Genomic DNA, 17689 nt, shown 5'->3' with positions numbered 1-17689 from the left:
GTAGCCCCTCGTATTGGGAGCCATGTGTCAGGGGTACTTTCAACTCCCCGCCAAAGCTGGTCCGCCGGTCCTCGGGAAGCCACACATAGTGATCCTCCCCCGTCGTCTTTGCAAGGGCGGACTTCCTTTAATTCCGGCTTTCAGGCACAAAATGGAGTTCGAATACAAATGCTCTCATGAATCTGCGGTAATCAGGGCTCGGTTAAGTTTTTCTCCCAGGGGAACAAGTTGGCAAGTACCCTTTTCAGTAGAGGTACCCGAAACCTTTAGAGATCTGTTTGGCTCTCCGTTAAAGCTCTTCAGCGTGACCTTATTAAAAGCATGCACGTGCTGACAGTGGAGGGTGACAGGTTGCTGGATGCGGTCCCAGTGAGCTGACAGATGAAGCTTCGTAACGGTGCCAGATCCCACTTCACCTTAGTCGTTTTTCTGCAGGAAGAGCATGAAGTACAGTTTAAAATTTTGTATGATGCCTTAGCCAGTCAAGTTGAAACATCCCTACCAATGTTCACAGGTGTGGGAACAGGATATTTGTGGGGTTTTTTTAATCTAGAATTTCCTAAATCTCAAAATAAAGCCAGAGAACCATTAAATGTCCCTGCCACTGATGGAGGGATGAGGAGATTTAGGGTGCCCCCGAACACTCTGGTGAAAGGAGCTTCCTGCCGGAAACCAGGGCAGGTCTGTGGCTCCCGGAGCCTCGGGACCCCTGTGAGGTCCCTCTTGCTGTCTCCTGTCACTCTTCTTTCTCTTCAGCCTCAGTTTCATCCTGCTTTCTCACAGTGTTACCATTTTCTGAGAGTAAAGGGATGTTTACATCTGTAGAAGATTTGTTTTTTGAATGATTCAATAATGTCAGTTCAGTCGCTGATTTACCATGTGGTGTTTTCAATAAGTTGGATATTTTAAAATTTTTCTTAACAGTTTGGAGATTCAAAATTAAGTTAATGCCAGAGAATGGGCTTCTGAGTCTCGTGTTGGTAAGATATATGGAGGCTTGCTCCCCTCACATGAGCAAATTGCTCCCCTCACATGAGCAGAAAGACTGATACCACTTCACAGACTGGAACTATCTCTGAGATGCGTATTTCTCCTTTCTGCTCCTGCCCTTGGGAGCTTTGTACTTTAATTTAATCGGGTTTTAAGTGTTTTACTATTTAAATTATTTTTAAGATATTTATTTTAAAGATTTACTTTTAGGGGTAGCTCTTCTATTCTCCCACCATTTTCCTTGTCTCTTTTCCTCTATCAAAAACCCGCACTTGTCAAGAAAACTGTTAATTAGGTGTATTCAAGGTTAGGGGTTTTTGCTGTCTGCAGATCTTCCCATTTGCAAGATTCCAGAGGGAGCTGAGTGGGTGTTAATGTTAACCCCCGCCCCCCCTTCAAAATCAAAAGCACGTCACTTAGAACTTAAGACGCCAGATAGTAGCAGTGTACTTTTTAAATGATCGCTTTTGTCCATCAAAAATCCTTACGTACTGATGAAGCTCCCTTTACAGTCAGTGTACCTCGTATTTTGAGTTGTGTGTGTGTTTTTTTTTTTATTTTGGCCTGGTCATATTTACATGGTATTTCCAACCCTAGATTTTCTGTCCCTCCCACTTGAAAATAAATATCAGTGCCAAGGTAATCAAAGTAGATGATCAGATGAGGTTGTTTTTTTTTTTTTAATCTTGTGGGGGAAAATGGTTGCAAACCTAAAATTAAGACCCATTTTTAACTTAGTACCATGGAATTCCTTTCCTTTTGAAGAAAGTAAACGCCTTAGTTATCATTAAAATACAAGGAAATGTGGCCTTTGTTACAGCTGTTTACCTTCAGTGCTTAACAGCCTAGTGAGTAGGGGTTAAAGGTGGGTGTGAGTATTGGTGGGATATCATTATTATGAAAGACTTAGAATGTGTCTGGCTTAGACGGACCCTTCCTAGAAACACCTGAGGAAAACCAGTGACTCAGCCCCACCCCAGTGCACTTTGTCATTGTCCCTTTTTGTCAAGGATGGGTTTGGTTCAGTTAGGGATCATAGCCATGGTCAAGGAGGTCTGGGAGTGGTGGAGATTGTGGAGAGAGTGCCCCCCTCCCCTCCGGCAGCAGAGGCTGCAGCCCTGGAGGACACCTGAGGAGGAATCTGTGGGCAGAGTAGGCTCTTTTTTTCAGAGTCCGGCAGGAGGAATTCTTGGGTTTCAAATCGGACTTGTTACCCTGTAACAGACTCCCACAGTCCTTTCCAACACAGTGTCTAGAGGGATATTAGTAGCACAGTTTTAAGTTTCCATGGTTTTTGTGTCTTTTTCTAAATTCTCAATGTTATGTTCCTAATTTTTTGATAATCCAATAAATCCATCTGTCTGTAACTGTGGCCTGTCTTTTCAAACCCAATAATCCTATCCCTGTTTGCTCTTTTCTCCCTCCATTTCTGTTTCTGCCTTTGATGTCATCCCCAGTATGAGCTGGTGTCCTTCTGGTGTGCAATATTCTGCTGCCCTGAGTGCTGACTTTAATTACAGAAGGTACGGTATCGTTACGTGTCCAGCCACCGAAGGGGGAATCGTAAAATATGGCACCTGGGCTTTTGGCTGGGAGCTTGCTTCTGGGTGGCTAGAATGCATATGGCAGCCTGCTTTGGCTGTGAGCACAATGTTGAGTTCCTGCTGCTGCGGGCATCACTGATCCAATTGAAGGGGTGTATATAGCCCGGGAGTCAGATAGTGTACTCTGATGCTTCTGGTGTCTCAAGTGGCTGTAGATTTGGTGTTTTCCGCACAGACTTGTATCTACGGTATGGCAGACCCCTTCTGTCTTTGTTCTGGTCTGTCCTCCTTCCCGGAACCTGGGGATTCCCACATCCTGAAGAAAACAATGACAGAAGCAAGGCCACAAATACGATGAATTTTTATTTCTGTTGTGTTTCCAAGTCAGTCAGTCTCTTCAGGTTCCAAATTCATAGATTCCTCAATGTTTCATATTTTTCTCTCAACTCAGCAGCCAGATTTAATTACTGAAACATTTTCAGGATTAAATTTTGTGGTAATAACACATCTGGTTTTCTCAGGCTTCACAAACAATTCACAATAGAAAACTAAGTTTCTTCTTCACTTAGCCTGTCTTATCCCTGCTATTGAAAATGAGTTTTACAGAGACATTTACTTCTACTTAATCATGGTTTCTATTGTCGTATTGAAATAAGAAAAACAAAGTCCATTGTTTAAATTACCCACTAGAGAAAAATAGAGGCATATGGTTTCAGTTCATAATAAGTAATTTATGAAATAAAGGCAAATGCAAGCCCTTCTGGACTGGCATACGCAATTCATTTGTGGAATTAACTGTGCAGTTGGAGCAGAGATAACTAAATAGCTTCAGTGTACCTTCAAGTGCACTTCCAACTGCTTGTGAGTGAGAACACGGTCTGCTCCGGCTGTATTTTGAGATCTCGCTTATTTTAAAGAAGTTCCCACCGCAGCTGTACCAGATGTGAATTATTCTGACCAGCAACCCCAAAGCTCATCGGTGGCCAACCTCTCTCTGTAGTTTCCTGCTTACCAAAAAATGCTTTTCACTCTGCAAATTGCAAAATCTGCCCACCAGGGATCCCATTCTACATGCCATATCCTAAATTTGCCCCCTTTCTGGGCCAATATCAAGACAAAAAAATTAAAGCTCTTAGACATAGTTGCTTTTAGCTTTTGTTCTTTAAGGTGTCCTGTGTGCCCGTCTGCAATCAGCAGTTCCCAGGAAGCCTGTCCAGCAGGGATTGTGTGGCCACATGTGCCCAGATGATACTGCTCATAAGTAATCCCGACTTCCTGGGGTCGACACGAGCCTGTGAAATTAGAAAGGTTGACTGGCCTGTAGTTGAATGTAAAGTTATAAAGGTCCACTTAAGCGACACAAGGGCAATTGTGAGTGTCCCTGCCTGTTTTCTGAGAGCTACTCATGCACCTGTTTTCTCTGTGCCATGGAATTCTTTGGCATTAGCCTAGTTTGGTTTTGGCAGAGATTAGTTACATCAGATCAAGGAAAAACACACATACATAAATGATAAATAAGATAATCTGGTCTGTCCACATGGTATATTGAAAAAAAAAATCTTGAGAAAATGACCTTACATGATCAACATTTGAATAAATTGAAGGAGGTAAGAAAACCTAAGTGCATATGCTTTTTCAGCCTACCAAGACCTGTTGGGGGACAGGTAGGTGGTGCTCATTTGTGCCGTGCTCTGGTCGATAGCTTTGCTAGGTAACTTAGAGATAATCTGCCAGCAACACTCAAAGCACTTTCGTATCTTCCACCCTTTCGGAGACTCAGAAGTCACATGAATTAACTCCTTTGCTCTGTGTTCAGTTTCAGCCTAGAAGGCTTGACAGGAGGAGCCGGTGTCGGAAACAAGCCGTCCTCATCTCTAGACGTAAACTCTGCAAACACCAAAGAGCTCAGGCACCCTTTCAGTGGGGAGGCGAGGGGTGACTCTCTGATGTCGCTTTCAGAAGAGGATCTGGAATCAGGCCAGAGAGAACACAGGATGTTTGATCAGCAGGTAAGGCTGAAGCGGGTGTATGCTGCTCATTTGGAAAAATGAACTGTACTTCCCTACATGTGTCTTCACGTCGGGAACAAAGAAAGCAAGACTTACGTTACTATGAGGCTAGTTATTGTGATTGCTTACCCACGGTCTAGTACACCCCATCTAGCACAAAGCAAGGTTTTAGCACTTAACTAATTCCAGAATACCATTCATCTGCATGGATTTGAATAGTCCATCAAAGCAGACTTTTTTAAATTAGGAAAGTATCCAGGATATTAAATTGGGTTTTTCCTTCTTATCTGAGGACTTCTTTCACCATGCCAGTAGTAAAATGACTCTTGAAGTATGCTACACAGCATTGTTAAATTTCCCAATTTTTCAAAAATCTATACCTTCCTGGAAAAAATAGATCTTATTCTTTGCCTTCTCACATTGCCTGGGAAATGGCTGTTTCTTTCTCTCTGCTTTCTGTCACTGTGAGAACTTCTCAGAGAGCATCTTCACTCCCTGCCCCCACCTGATGCTCTCTTTGCGCTGCCACTCCCCCAGGACTCCCTTCTGGGGGCCCCAGCTGGCTGTCCTTGGCCAGTCAGGTGATTTCCCCAGCACTTGTCACCTGGGGCAGGTCCTCGGGAGTTGGCCTGGAGAATTGGAATTCCATGCTTTTATAGCCCACACTGCTCCCGGCCCTTTTCCTCCTCCGGGGCCAAGGGGACTTTGGATTGATTCCTGGGAGGATTCTGTGATACACCTGAATCTTTCCTTTCTTTCTTTCTTTCTTTCTTTTTTTTTTTTTTTTTTTTTTTAATTTTTCTCAACGTTTATTTATTTTTGAGAGAGAGAGTGCAAGCAGAGAGAGAGGGAGACTCAGAATGTGAAGCAGGCACCAGGCTCCGAGCTGTCAGCACAGAGCCCAACATGGGGCTCAAACCCACAAACTGCGAGGTCATGACCTGAGCCGAAGTCGGACACTTAACTGAGCCACCCAGGTGCCCCAAAACATTTCTAATTAAGCAGACAACAAAATTAAATACCTGTCTTTGGGTAGGTGACTGGAGTTTTAGATAGAAACGTAATGAAACATTTCTAATTAAACAAACCAACAAAAATGTTAAACAGCCTGTTCTCTGAGTGGGAGATATAGGTTTTACGTAGACGTTTAGTGTTTTGTATACCCCACTACATAGAAATGCTACGACCAGATAGAAACTGGATGCTGGAGGATTACCTTAATGCATCACTTAGGTGAAGACCCAGGAGAATTTAGGCCTGATGAAAATCAAATTGAAGGCCCAAAGGGATTTTGCCATGTTATCCCCTTCCCCCACCGCCCATGTCTTCTGGGCCTGATACTTTCTTAACTTTTTTAACTTTTTCTAAAGTTAAGAAAAATAACAAGAATATGGAGAAGAGGGGCACCAGGTTGGCTCAGTCAGAAAAGTATCTGACTCTTGATCTCAGGGTCATGAGTTCAAGCCCCATGTTGGGTGTACAGATTACTAAAAAAAAAACAGTAAACGTTTCAAAAAATAAATAAATTTAAAAAAATATGGAGAACATATTTATTGAAGCAAATGATTTAAATGTATTCAGCCTAATGGTAACAGAAAAAGGGAGTAAAAAACCATTCTTTCGTGACTTGCTGAGAGCATCTTTGGTAAGTGGAGAGTCTAAAAAACAAAAGTGCAAGTCATACAAAAGTATATAGAGTCCTTTGGAAGTCATTGTAAGACCCAGTAAAATGCCAGCATTGGGGGTTTGTGAACGGAATCCTGGGCTTGGAGCCAGTATATCCCTTCGGATTCGGCATAAGCCCTTGGGGGTGACAGCTTCACACCCACCTGAGTGACTTGCCTAAGGCCTCATTGACTGGCTGTGAGCTGGACCACGTTCCCCTCAGAATTCCTGGTGTAAGTCTCACAGCCTCTTTCCACATCTCTGAAGTAGAAGTATTTTATGAGGAAAGGAGAAGATTTTTAATTTTCTCAATTCAGTTTATGGAAAACCTTTTCTGAAACTGATAATCCTAGGAATTGGACAGAGGACCCCGTGTGTTAGTAAGTGCTATCAGTTACCACCGAAGTCTTTCTGAAATGGCCTTTCTGATTGAGCCTTTGTGGAGGAAGCTGCTGACATGTTCGTGCTTTTCTGGAACTCTCTGCTCACCCGCAGTTTTTGTCTCGTGTGCAACTTCAGAGTGGGGATTTGAGCTGCTGGTGTCTCTGATCTGGACAAGTCGCCTGCAGCCAGCTTCCTGCTGAAGGCCCCTGCCTTTCACTGAGGTCATTCCTCAGACCTCACAGTTGTGTTCGAAACACAGCAACTGTTTGCCTCAGACTCCATGGTTACGCACGGAGCAGGCTCTGAATAATCAGAAGTCTTTGGCGCACTTGAGTCGCGTTCATGGTAGTAATGGATTTTCATTGCTCCCCTCCGAGCATGTGCAGTTTGCAGCCCACTAAGAAGGGAGGGATTCCTGGCGGTTCAAAATCGGTTAACAATAGGAACGAGCGCTCAGAACAAAAGGAAGGGGGAGTCCCTCACCCCAGAAGTGTGCTCGTAAGCACTGCTGGGCTGGCTCTCAGGGGTGTTCTTACACAAGCTTCTGCAGCTGGCTGCATTACATGACCTCAAAGCTGCTGCGAATTCACTGAGGGAGGTAACTTGGCCACCCTCGGTCCCCCTCGGGTACATGCAGAAGCAGTGTCCTCTTAGGAGAGGGAATGAAAGGGCTTTAGGCTTCTTCCCAGATGCATGGCTGCCTTGATCTTGATCTTAAAACGCCTTTTATTTGCATCTCTGTTTCCAAATCTTTAAAATCAGAATAATACTGGGGTGCCTGGGTGGCTCAGTCGGTTGAGTGACTTCGGCTAAGGTCATGACCTTGCGGTCCATGAATTCAAGCCCCACATCAGGTGCTGTGCTGACAGCTCGGAGCCTGGAGCCTGCTTCAGATTCTGGGTCTCCCTCTCTCTCTCAAAAATAAATAAACATTAAAAAAAATAAAAATAAAAAAGAACATGCTTAAAATCAGAATAATATTACTGCTCTCTACTATGTCTCTAAAAGAGACTTAGATTTTCAAAGAACAAGAGCTACTGTATGTAGTTTGCTATTTACAGTGAAGTTACTTTCATCTGATAATGTGTTCAGCAGATGTTTACTAAGCACGCACTAAGTTTAAAACATTATTAGGTATTAGGAGGGATATGAAACCACTGTAAAGGATGGGTACTTGAATTATTCCAGATAAAACTAAGGCTCATGAAAGCTAAGTAGCTCCTTTGAAGTTGAGCAGCGGTCAAGTAGCAGGGGCAGACTTGAGTCGAGGGTGTCTGACCACAGAGCCTGTGCTGTTAGCCCTCACCTGCACCGCGTTCTTTTCTTAGGTTGGGGTGGGATGTAAAGTTTTGTGCTGATCTAGAAATAACAAGAGCATATGCTTACATCCTGGTTTTCACTTTTTTTTTTTTTTTTTTTTTTTCACAGGCATGTCACAGATCTAAACAACAGGGATTTAATTACTGTACATCAGCCATTTCTTCTCCATTGACAAAATCCATCTCATTAATGACAATCAGCCATCCTGGGTTGGACAGTGAGTATATAACTTTTTTTTAAAATGAAGCATATTTTAAACACTTTTTTCCTATCATTTTTCTCCCTTTAAGACCCCGTAACATTACCTTCCAAAATTTGCCTCCCTCTTCTCCTGAATGGCTCATTTAAATAGAAAAGGTGACATACCAGTTTAGTTTTGGGATCTTCCTTCCAGTTTTGGGATTCTTCTTGTCAGGACATAGATTTGTTTTTTAACTTTTTATTTCGAAGTAATTTCGGACTTTAAAAATAGTTCTAAAACAGTACAAAGAGTTACCATATATTCTTTACCTGGAGTCCCCAGATGTCATATGTTTGATCCATCTTATCAAAGTCATAACTGTTTTTATCAGTCTCTCTTCTTCTATCACTGCCTTTAAAGTTTTTTTCTGAAACACTGGGAGAGTAAGTTACAAACATGATGTGGTTGTATCTGAAAGTTATGCTATTCTGTTACCACAGTACAATTATGTAAATTTTATCCAGTACTCATTTGCTGAGCTCTTCAAAAATGTCATGAAGCTCATGAAGGACAAAGAAAGACTGAGATACACTTTCAGTTGGTTAAGCACGTGCTGAAAGGATTACATCTGCCAGTGATGAATGGAGCGGTATGCAGATTCGGGACCCATTGGCTGGCTGTGAAAGTTACATAGATGTCTGGCATCCGTAAGCACAGGGCCTTTGCAAATGAAAGATGCTCGGAAACATATTTGAATTGGATCTAAATATTTGCCAAGGAAAGGCAGCTTGTTCTTTGAGAAACCTCACCTTTTTATTTTTAAAATCTTGATTCTTGTTTTCATGAGTAGTTACAGTTTGAGATCTTGTGCTCATCAAAGGGGGAGTGATCCTTTCTTTGCTGAAAGACCGTGTATTCAGGAAGCTGAGGCAAAGGGAGTAAATAAACTTTCCTGGTGTTTCTGGTGTTTCTTCAGTGTCCCCTGATAGAACCCACCTTAAAAGAGCTGGAGAGGGGTGCCTGGTTGGCTCGGTCGGTTAAGCGTCCGACTTGGGGCTGAGGTCATGATCTCACAGCTTATGAGTTTGAGCCCCACATCAGGCTCTGTGCTATTAGTGGAGCCTGGAGCCTGCTTTGAGTTCCGTGTCTCCCTCTCTCTCTGCCCCTACTCTGCTCATGCTCTGCGTCTCTCTCTCTCCCTCCCTCCCTCTCCCTCTCCCTCTCCCTCTCCCTCTCCCTCTCCCTCTCCCTCTCCCCCTCTCCCTCTCCCTCTCCCTCTCCCTCTCCCTCTCCCTCTCTCTCTCTCTCTCTCCCTCTCCCTCTCTCAAAAATGAATACATATTTTTTAAAAATTTGGAGACTCTGTCCTGCGTTCGGGAGATGTTCTGTCTCAATTCATGACTTACCATGGGCCTGATCTTTTTAATTTCCACCTTAGAACTAAGACACGATAAAGAATGCTGTTAACTTTGTCCTCATTTTCATGATCAGCGATTCAGATCTGGCCTGTTTGACTAAAGGTGTGCCTACTGATGGCGTATTCTCAGAGATGCCGACAGAACCTCACAGAACTGCAGCTAAAATCGCCCTTCCTGTTTTTCTTTGGGTTTTGATTTGATTTGGCTTTGGGTTAGAGGTCTTGCTGGTACAGAGTGAAAATCATCATAACAGGATTGTTAATGGTGGATTTGATGAGCTTGGAGTGCTAGCGCTCAGTAGGGCAGGGCACTGAGACAGGAGGGCACTGTTGAGTGAGACCTTTCGGCCCTGTGTCCCTAACCGTCCACGACTGGTGAGTGTGGTGTCATGGTGGAGAGTCTACTCCCATAGCAACAGATGTCCACCACCAACAGAATGTGTCCCACGGAGGGATTTTTTTCCTGTATTTTGTGACACACACTCTTGATTCGTGCATGAAACACTTCATTAATTTTTCCTCCAAAAAGCAAGATGGTTTTTGACTGTGTTTTCAGTTGCTAGCCAAACACTATAAATAATGCGGCTAACTCCCAGAAAACACCGTCCTAGAGTGCCAGGGGTTCTGGCACACACAGCTTCTCCTCCTGTTGCTGGGAAATTTTCTGCTCTGCTCAGAGGGGACTGAAATGAGTTTGCAGACTGTTGTCAAGGGTTGATCTCCAAGCAGGAGTTTAATCCTTTGATCAAAATAGGGTGGGTACCCCCATTCTAACTCACATTGTACGTTTCATACACGTTTGAACGATTAGGTCGTAAATTCGTTAGCGAGCCCCCCAATTTCCCTGATTTAGCCTACGCTATAATTGGAGGATTAATCAACTCTAATGACACTGTTCCTCCTTAGTCCCTCCCCACATATAATTATATTAATTTTCCCATCGGTATTTTTTTTTATCCTGCTCTAGAAACGTGATAAATGTTTTTTGCAGATGTAAAACTTCTGGCAGTTGAACAGGAGTATAAAACTTGTAATCCGTGTGCTGTACCTTTAAGCATCAGGGTAACTGGACAGTTCTTGGTTTGCCACAGACTCCGGGCTTCCATTCCAAGTCACTTGAGCACTCTGCGTGATTCGTGTGTAGTCACAGTCTTCCCAGCTGAAGGAATCCTAGTTACAATCTGCACAGTGAGATCGTAAAGCCTAGAACATTCAGTCCACTTAAAGTGTTTTAACTGGTGTTTCATTGTAAGCCCGTTGGGTGGCTGTGTGACCTTGGGCTACATAGTGAGATTCTTTGCCTCAAGTTACTTGATGAAACAGGGGTAACAACGTGATAAGGCTTACATGTGAATTTATGTAAAGTCCTTAGCGTATTTCCTGGCTTATAATAAGCATTTGTTATTGTTATGGAGCGTGTGAGTTCACAGTACCCAGAACAGCGCCACAGTCTGTCTGTCCCTGACCAGAGTTGAAACAATGTTAGAGAAACTAGAATGCCGTCCTTCATGGTCTTTAAGTGGACTGTGCCTTATGAGTACGCTTGTCTAGGAACAAAATACTTTCTGAAATCAACCTTATCTCACTACTTCCACTTCTGCCTGGGCTCTGTCTTCTTCCTTCAAAGAAATTAGCTCCTTCCACCACAGTCTTACAGCTGTTAACATCCAGGCATTTCTGAAAACGTGTGTCTCCTGAGCTGTTGTCTGGAATGTCTTGTTGGGTCATTTCCTAGAAGAGAAAGACAGAGGAAACTCAACGTTATTTCTAAGCTGGTATCATTTTCTAAAATCCATCGATGCAGAGGAAAATACTGAGTCAAGATAGTGACTAATGTATTTCTGTGTCATTTTCTGGGGTGGGAAGTAGACAGGCGACAGCTTATTTGGGAACCACAATGGGTGGGGAAGCTGTCCTCACTCATGTCTTGGCTGTGCTGTCGTGGTGGGAGGGAGCGTGATGAATGCATCTTGCCAGCTCATCTTTTAGGGACTCACAATAGCACCAAGGCTACCTGCATCATGGGGAGAATGCCGGGGAGGACTGCCCTCAGAGAGACCGCTCCTGGGGACCTGTGGCCCCATTTCTCCTTCTTGCATCAGAGACGATGGAGTGGAGACTCCCAGCTTGCCAGGAGACTTAGATGGTTTCTTGATAGAACTTAAGCATAAATTTTGTTTCTATACATGCAGAATAATTCAGTTATTACAGATGATCCTTGCCCAAAGTATATTTTAACACATTTCATGGCTTATGCTCAGGAGATGCTTACCAGCAGTGGAGAAGGTGCTTGCTTGGTGGTGTTCCTGGAAGAGCCCTAACCACATTGGTGGTGGTGATGTTAAAAGGAGACTTGTACCCATTAGAGAGATGTTTTAACTCACAGGCTTCTTAACGAGAAGTCACTTTCCCTTTGTTTTTCAGGGTTTGTTATCACAAAGAACATATATGTTGAGGATCCTCCTTTAGATAGTCCTACAAATAGGTTTTTCCAGATGATCCATGAAATTGTGACAAAGGAAGGAATCTGGTATAAGAAGAGAGCTCATTTTCATTTCCTGAATTTGCTTCACGTTTGGAAAGACTTTTGCAAGCACATGGAGATGGTAGCTTACTTTTCGTCCTAGGCCGTCACTGCCCAAGGAGCCGGCGTACCCGTAGTTGTGCCAGTAGTCCTGGATCTCTGTTACTGGACGTGGCTGCCCGCAGTAAGCTGACATCACGTAGTATTTATGTGACTGTCAAGTTCGTACAGGGCTTTTTCATTTCATTTAGGACACTGAGCTTTCAGAAAGCCTGACAAAGGGAAATTCGTTTATTAATGTATTCATTCAGTGAGCATTTGATTTACTCTTTGGCAGGCACCAGGCCACACGGTGTAGGAGACAGGTGAGTTTATAGATACAGTTGCTTTCCTCACCGCGTTCTCACAGACCAGAGAATAGGTGAATGTAAGAAACGTGGGGTAGTACAGGGGCGCCTGGGTGGCTCGGTCGGTTAAGCGTCCGACTGCAGCTCAGGTCATGGTCTCACAGTCTGTGGGTTTGAGCCCCGTGCCGGGCTCTGTGCTGGCAGCTCAGAGCCTAGAGCCTGCTTCAGATTCTGTGTCTCCTTCTGTCTCTCTGTCCCTACCCTGCTGGTGCTCTGTCTCTCTCTGTCTCAAAAATAAATAAACATTTAAAAAATTAAAAAAAAAAAAAAACATGGGACAGTACAGGAGCCTAGAACAGAGAATGCTCGCTGGGATGAAGTCATCTCAAAGTTGAGGCCAGCAGAAGACTGGGAATTCACTGGGTGAGTTCACGCAGGCATGCCACAGAGGTCTTAACCATTTGGTTCTAGACCCCTGCAAATATCACAGTAAAGCAAGTCAGATGAATTACTAAATCACTAGGCTTCCCAGTGCATATGAAAGTTACGTTTACACTATGCTCTAGTCAAGCATGCAACAGCATGATATCTAAAAAAAACAGTGCACATACCTTAATTTAAAAATACCTTATCACTAAAAAATGCTAACCATCATCTGAGCTTTCCGTGAATTGTAATCTTTTTGCCTGTGGAGGGTCCTGCCTCCGTGTCTGTGCCTGCTGAAGGTTGGGGTGGCTTTGGCCATTTCTCAGAATAAGACAGCAGCGAAGTTGGCCACGTGGATTGATTCTTCCAGTCACAAAAAATTTCTCTGTAGCATGTGATGACGTCAGATGTCGTTTGATAACATTTTAGCCACAGTAGACCTTCCACAATTGGAGTCTGTCCTCTCAAAACCTGCCGCTGCTCTATCAGCTGAGTGTAGATAATACTCTAAATCCTTTGTTGTCATTTCAGCAAATTCCCAGCACCTCCCCCGGGAGTAGCTCCCATCCCAGAATCCACTCTCTTTGCTCATCCATAAGAAGCAACTCCTTATCTGTTGTTTTGTCACAAGATTGCAGCAATTCAGTGCCCTCTGTAGGCTCCATGTCTGATTCTTGTTTTTTCCACACCACATCTGCAGTGACTTCCTCTGCTGAGATCTTGAACAGCTCAATCCATGAGGTTTGGAATCAGCTTCTTACAAACTCCTGTCCACGTTGATATTCTGACCTCTTTGCAGGAATCACCAGTTTTCTTAATGGCACCCAGAATGGTGAATCCTTCCCAGAAGTTGGCCAGATCCATCAGAGGAATCCCTGTCTATGGCATCTGTTGCCTTACAAAATATATTTCTTTTTTTTTTTTAATTTTTTTTTCAATGTTTATTTATTTTTGGGACAGAGAGAGACAGAGTATGAACGGGGGAGGGGCAGAGAGAGAGGGAGACACAGAATCGGAAACAGGCTCCAGGCTCTGAGCCATCAGCCCAGAGCCCGACGCGGGGCTCGAACTCACGGACCGCGAGATCGTGACCTGGCTGAAGTCGGACGCTTAACCGACTGCGCCACCCAGGCGCCCCAATATATTTCTTAAGTAATAACACTTGAAAGTCAAAATGACTCACTGATCCACGGGCTGCAGAACGGATGCTGTGTTAGCAGGCCTGAAAACATTAACCTCCTCATACATCTCCATCCAGGCTCTTGGGTGACCAGGTGCATTGTTAATGAGCAGTACTGTTTTGAAAGGAATCTTCTGTTTCTGAGCAGTAAGTCTTGATAGTGGGCTTACAGTATTTAGGAAACCAAGTTGTGAACAGATGTGCTGTCATCCAGACTTTGTTCCATTGACAGAGCACAGGCAGAGTAGAGTTAGCACAGTTCTCAAGGACCCTAGGACTTTCAGGATGGTAACTGAGCATTGGCTTCAACTTGAAGTCAGCAGCTGCATTAGCCCCTAGCAAGAGTGTCAGCCTGTCCTTCGATGCCTTGAAGCCAGGCACTGACTTCTCCTCTCCAGCTATGAAAGTCCTGGATGGCATCTTCTTCTGATATAAGGCTGTTTCATCCACACTGAAAATCTGTCATCCGGGGAGCCACCTTCATTAAGGATCGCAGCCAGATCTCCCGGAGAACTTGCCGCAGCTTCTACGTCAGCCCTTGCCGCTTCACCTTGCACTTGGATGTGTGGGGCTGGCTTCCTTCCTTAAACCTCCTGAACCAACCTCGGCTAGCTTCCCACTTGTCTTTGCAGCTTCTTCGCCTCTCTCAGCCTTCACAGAATTGAAGAGATCTTTGCTCTGGACTAAGCTTAGGCTTAAGGGAATGTTACGGCTGGTTTGATCTTTGATCCAAACCACTAAAACTTCCTCCATATCAGCAATAAGCCTGTTTCCCTTTTTTATCATTTGTGTGTACAGCGGAGAAGCGCTTTTTATTTCTTCAAGAACTTTCCTTTGCATTCACGACTTGGCTGTTTGACATGAGAGGCCTAGCTTTCAGCCTGTCCCAGCTATCCACATGCCTTAATCGTTAAGCTTAATTATTTCTAGCTTTTGATTCAAAGTGAGAGACGTGTGACTCTTCCTTTCCCTTGAACACTTAGAGGACTTTGTAGGGTTATTAATTGGCCTGATTTCAATATTGTGTCTCAGAGATCAGGGAGGCCCAAGGCGGGCAGGGTGAGTAATGACTGGTCATTATCGCGTAAGTTTGCTGTCTTGTACGGGTGTGGTGTGTAGCACCCCCAATCATAATAGGCCACTGATCACAGATCACCGTCACAAATATAATAACGGTGAAAACATTGGGAATATTGCAAGAATTATCACGACTGCTCAGAGACACAAAATGAGCAGATGCTGTTAGCAAACTGGTGCCGATAGGCTAGTTCAACACAAGGTCACCAGAGACCTTCAGTTTGTAAAAATTGCGGTATCCATAAAGTTCAGTTAAACAGAATACAATAAAACGAGGTATGCCCGTATGTGGAAAGCACGGCCGAGGGGTTGGGGTTTCTTGTCCAAGGGCAGTGGAGTGATTTAAGTTGATAAAGTAGGTTGATTCGGACACTTCAGAGAGACCACACTGAAGAAAGTGTTGGGGAAGCAAAGGTCATGGATCAGGAGAAGGCTACTGCAAGATCCAGGTGAGAGCACACGGTGGCATTAGGGGAGAAGTTGATGTTCAGAGAATTCTAGAACACATAGAATAACTGAATCGAGGCAAGATGGAAGCATTCAGTGATGGGGCCCAGGTCTCTGTTCTGAGCAATTCATTAGATGTTAGGTACCGCTTACCAAACAAAGGAATACAGGAGGAGGGGTGGGTGTGGAGAAGAGAGATGTCACTCACGTTCTCCCTCACCCAGAGGTGAGCAGAGAGAGATGAACACATCTTGAGCTCCAAGGGAGAGCTACGGCCTGAGGGTGGAAAGGTGTGTGTCACCAGCCCAGTGAATTCAGCTTGTACTTTGGGAGGGCACGGCGTGAGGAGGTCTGGGGTGAGGGAGAAGAGAGCTGAACACAGAATCCTGAGAAACACCACTACTCCAGATGTTTCCACTCTCAAGAAAAACAACTCCAGCTATAAATTATGACCGTTAAAAATAATGGACTTCTTGTTTTCTTACTCTGGCAAGTACGTGTTTGTTGGATGAATTTTTTAAGCTATATTAGAATTCTACATACTCAGAAGTAAAGACGAAAATGTGAATAAATACGTTGTTCACTAGGCAGGCCTTTCCTGGAACCACACAGGCTAGCAACATTATTCTGTTCAGCATGGTCTCAGGTGCCTTTGACTTTGTCCCGGTACAGTTGGCGCTCTCTAATGTCTCGTGTTGACCTACTTCTCAGCCCAGCCACGGATGCAGCCAGCAAGGCGGGTCTCCTTCTCCGTCCGCATCTCTCCACATCTCCTTAAGTCTAAAACTCTCTTTTCTCTTGGCTCTTCTCACTCCAGTGATGGCGAGGAGGAGTTGCGTAGTAAGTAAGCCACTGTAGTGTCCACGGCTGTTCTCCAGGGTCTGACAGTGCTGAAAATGCTGTCAGCTTGGTTCTAAGAAACTGGGGATTTGTACCCCCTTGCATGCCATTGTTTCTAAACCATTTGTCTTCCTGCTTTGCTTTGAGAATTAATTTGGATGAAACAGTTTTTGTCTGCTATATGCCACGTGCGCTGGTTGATCTAGTGGCCTGATTCCAGGGCACGGGGAGGTGTTCCCATCCCACCTTGTACCTTTTGTAATACTGAGCGCTGGTTTCACAAAGCTTTCTATTTGATAGTGTAAATTTCATTTTCCCATGTTTTGCTTTTTTTTGGTCTCATGAGACAGATATCTAGATATCCACCTGTGATATTTAAAAGCTAATGTTAAACTTTTTTCTTCTCACCTTTCAGACCTGTCTTTAAAAATACCTTTCTGTTGGGGCACCTCTCTGGCTAGAGCCTGCAACTCTTGACCTCGGGGTTGTGAGTTCAAGCCCCACATTGAGCGTAGAGATTACTTTAAAAGAACAAAAAAAGAAGATAAAAATACCTTTCCTCTGAGTTTACACCACGTGGATTAGGGAGTAAGAGTTATAGATGTATTTCCTAACTTCCCATTTTCTCTCCTTTGGAACTTTTATTTTTCAATCCTTTTACTACAGTGTGGATTTCAGATTAATATATTCTTATTTGATAATGCCTAAATTTTAAACACTCTGTCTCTCAAAAATAAACATTAAAAAAATTAAAAAAAAACTTTATAAGGTTTTAGTAAGCTTGGAAAGGAAATGAATTCTACCCCCTGTGAACATCACTTTTCAGTTATGCAAGATTTCTGGAAAATTCCAGGGTTGCTATTTTTAATGGAAAAAAACATTTCTAGTATAAAGGTAAATACTGAATTGTTTTCATATAACTACGGTAAAATCTTGATTTGCGAGTATAATTCATTCTAAAAACATGCTTGTGATCCAAAGCACTTGTATATTAAAGTGAATTTCAAGAACCATTGGCTCAGTTGTGATCATGTGACATCTGGCATCATGTACTACTCGTGTTGCAAGACATCACTCATTTATCACGTTGAAATTTACTAGAAATGTTTGCTTGTCTTGCAGAATACTCATTGAACAAATTACTCACAATCCAAGGTTTTACTGTGATAGGAGCCTCAGAGAATTACAATATTTGTATAATTGAGCAACCTAATTCCCTACCACTTGCCGACCCTACATTTCAGCAGTATTTAGGTATCTAATTATTTATTTAAATATTAAAATTTTATAATCAATATTAAGCTGAGGGTGACATCTTTGCATTGTTCTTAAAAGAAA

The 17689-nt window shown here is 43.5% G+C and overlaps 1 protein-coding gene across 10 annotated transcripts in view; it reads left to right on the top strand.

The window, feature by feature from the left end:
- Nucleotides 1-17689, top strand: part of AKAP13 (A-kinase anchoring protein 13) — a 336674-nt gene that overhangs the window by 254909 nt on the left and 64076 nt on the right. For 7 of the 10 annotated variants that reach the window (XM_047862506.1, XM_047862508.1, XM_047862505.1 and 4 more), the window contains 3 exons: nucleotides 2448-2513; nucleotides 4351-4543; nucleotides 8021-8129. In XM_047862506.1, coding sequence (XP_047718462.1) covers nucleotides 2448-2513; nucleotides 4351-4543; nucleotides 8021-8129 — 368 coding nt within the window. The remainder of the gene's footprint in view (nucleotides 1-2447; nucleotides 2514-4350; nucleotides 4544-8020; nucleotides 8130-17689) is intronic. The other 3 variants (XM_047862510.1, XM_047862509.1, XM_047862514.1) reach the window with 1 other exon arrangement.

The sequence above is a fragment of the Prionailurus viverrinus genome, chromosome B3, assembly GCF_022837055.1.
Source record: "Prionailurus viverrinus isolate Anna chromosome B3, UM_Priviv_1.0, whole genome shotgun sequence".
Lineage (NCBI taxonomy): Eukaryota > Metazoa > Chordata > Mammalia > Carnivora > Felidae > Prionailurus > Prionailurus viverrinus.
The sequence above is the reverse complement of the archived record's forward strand: the minus strand, read 5'-3'. Positions and strand labels throughout refer to the sequence as shown.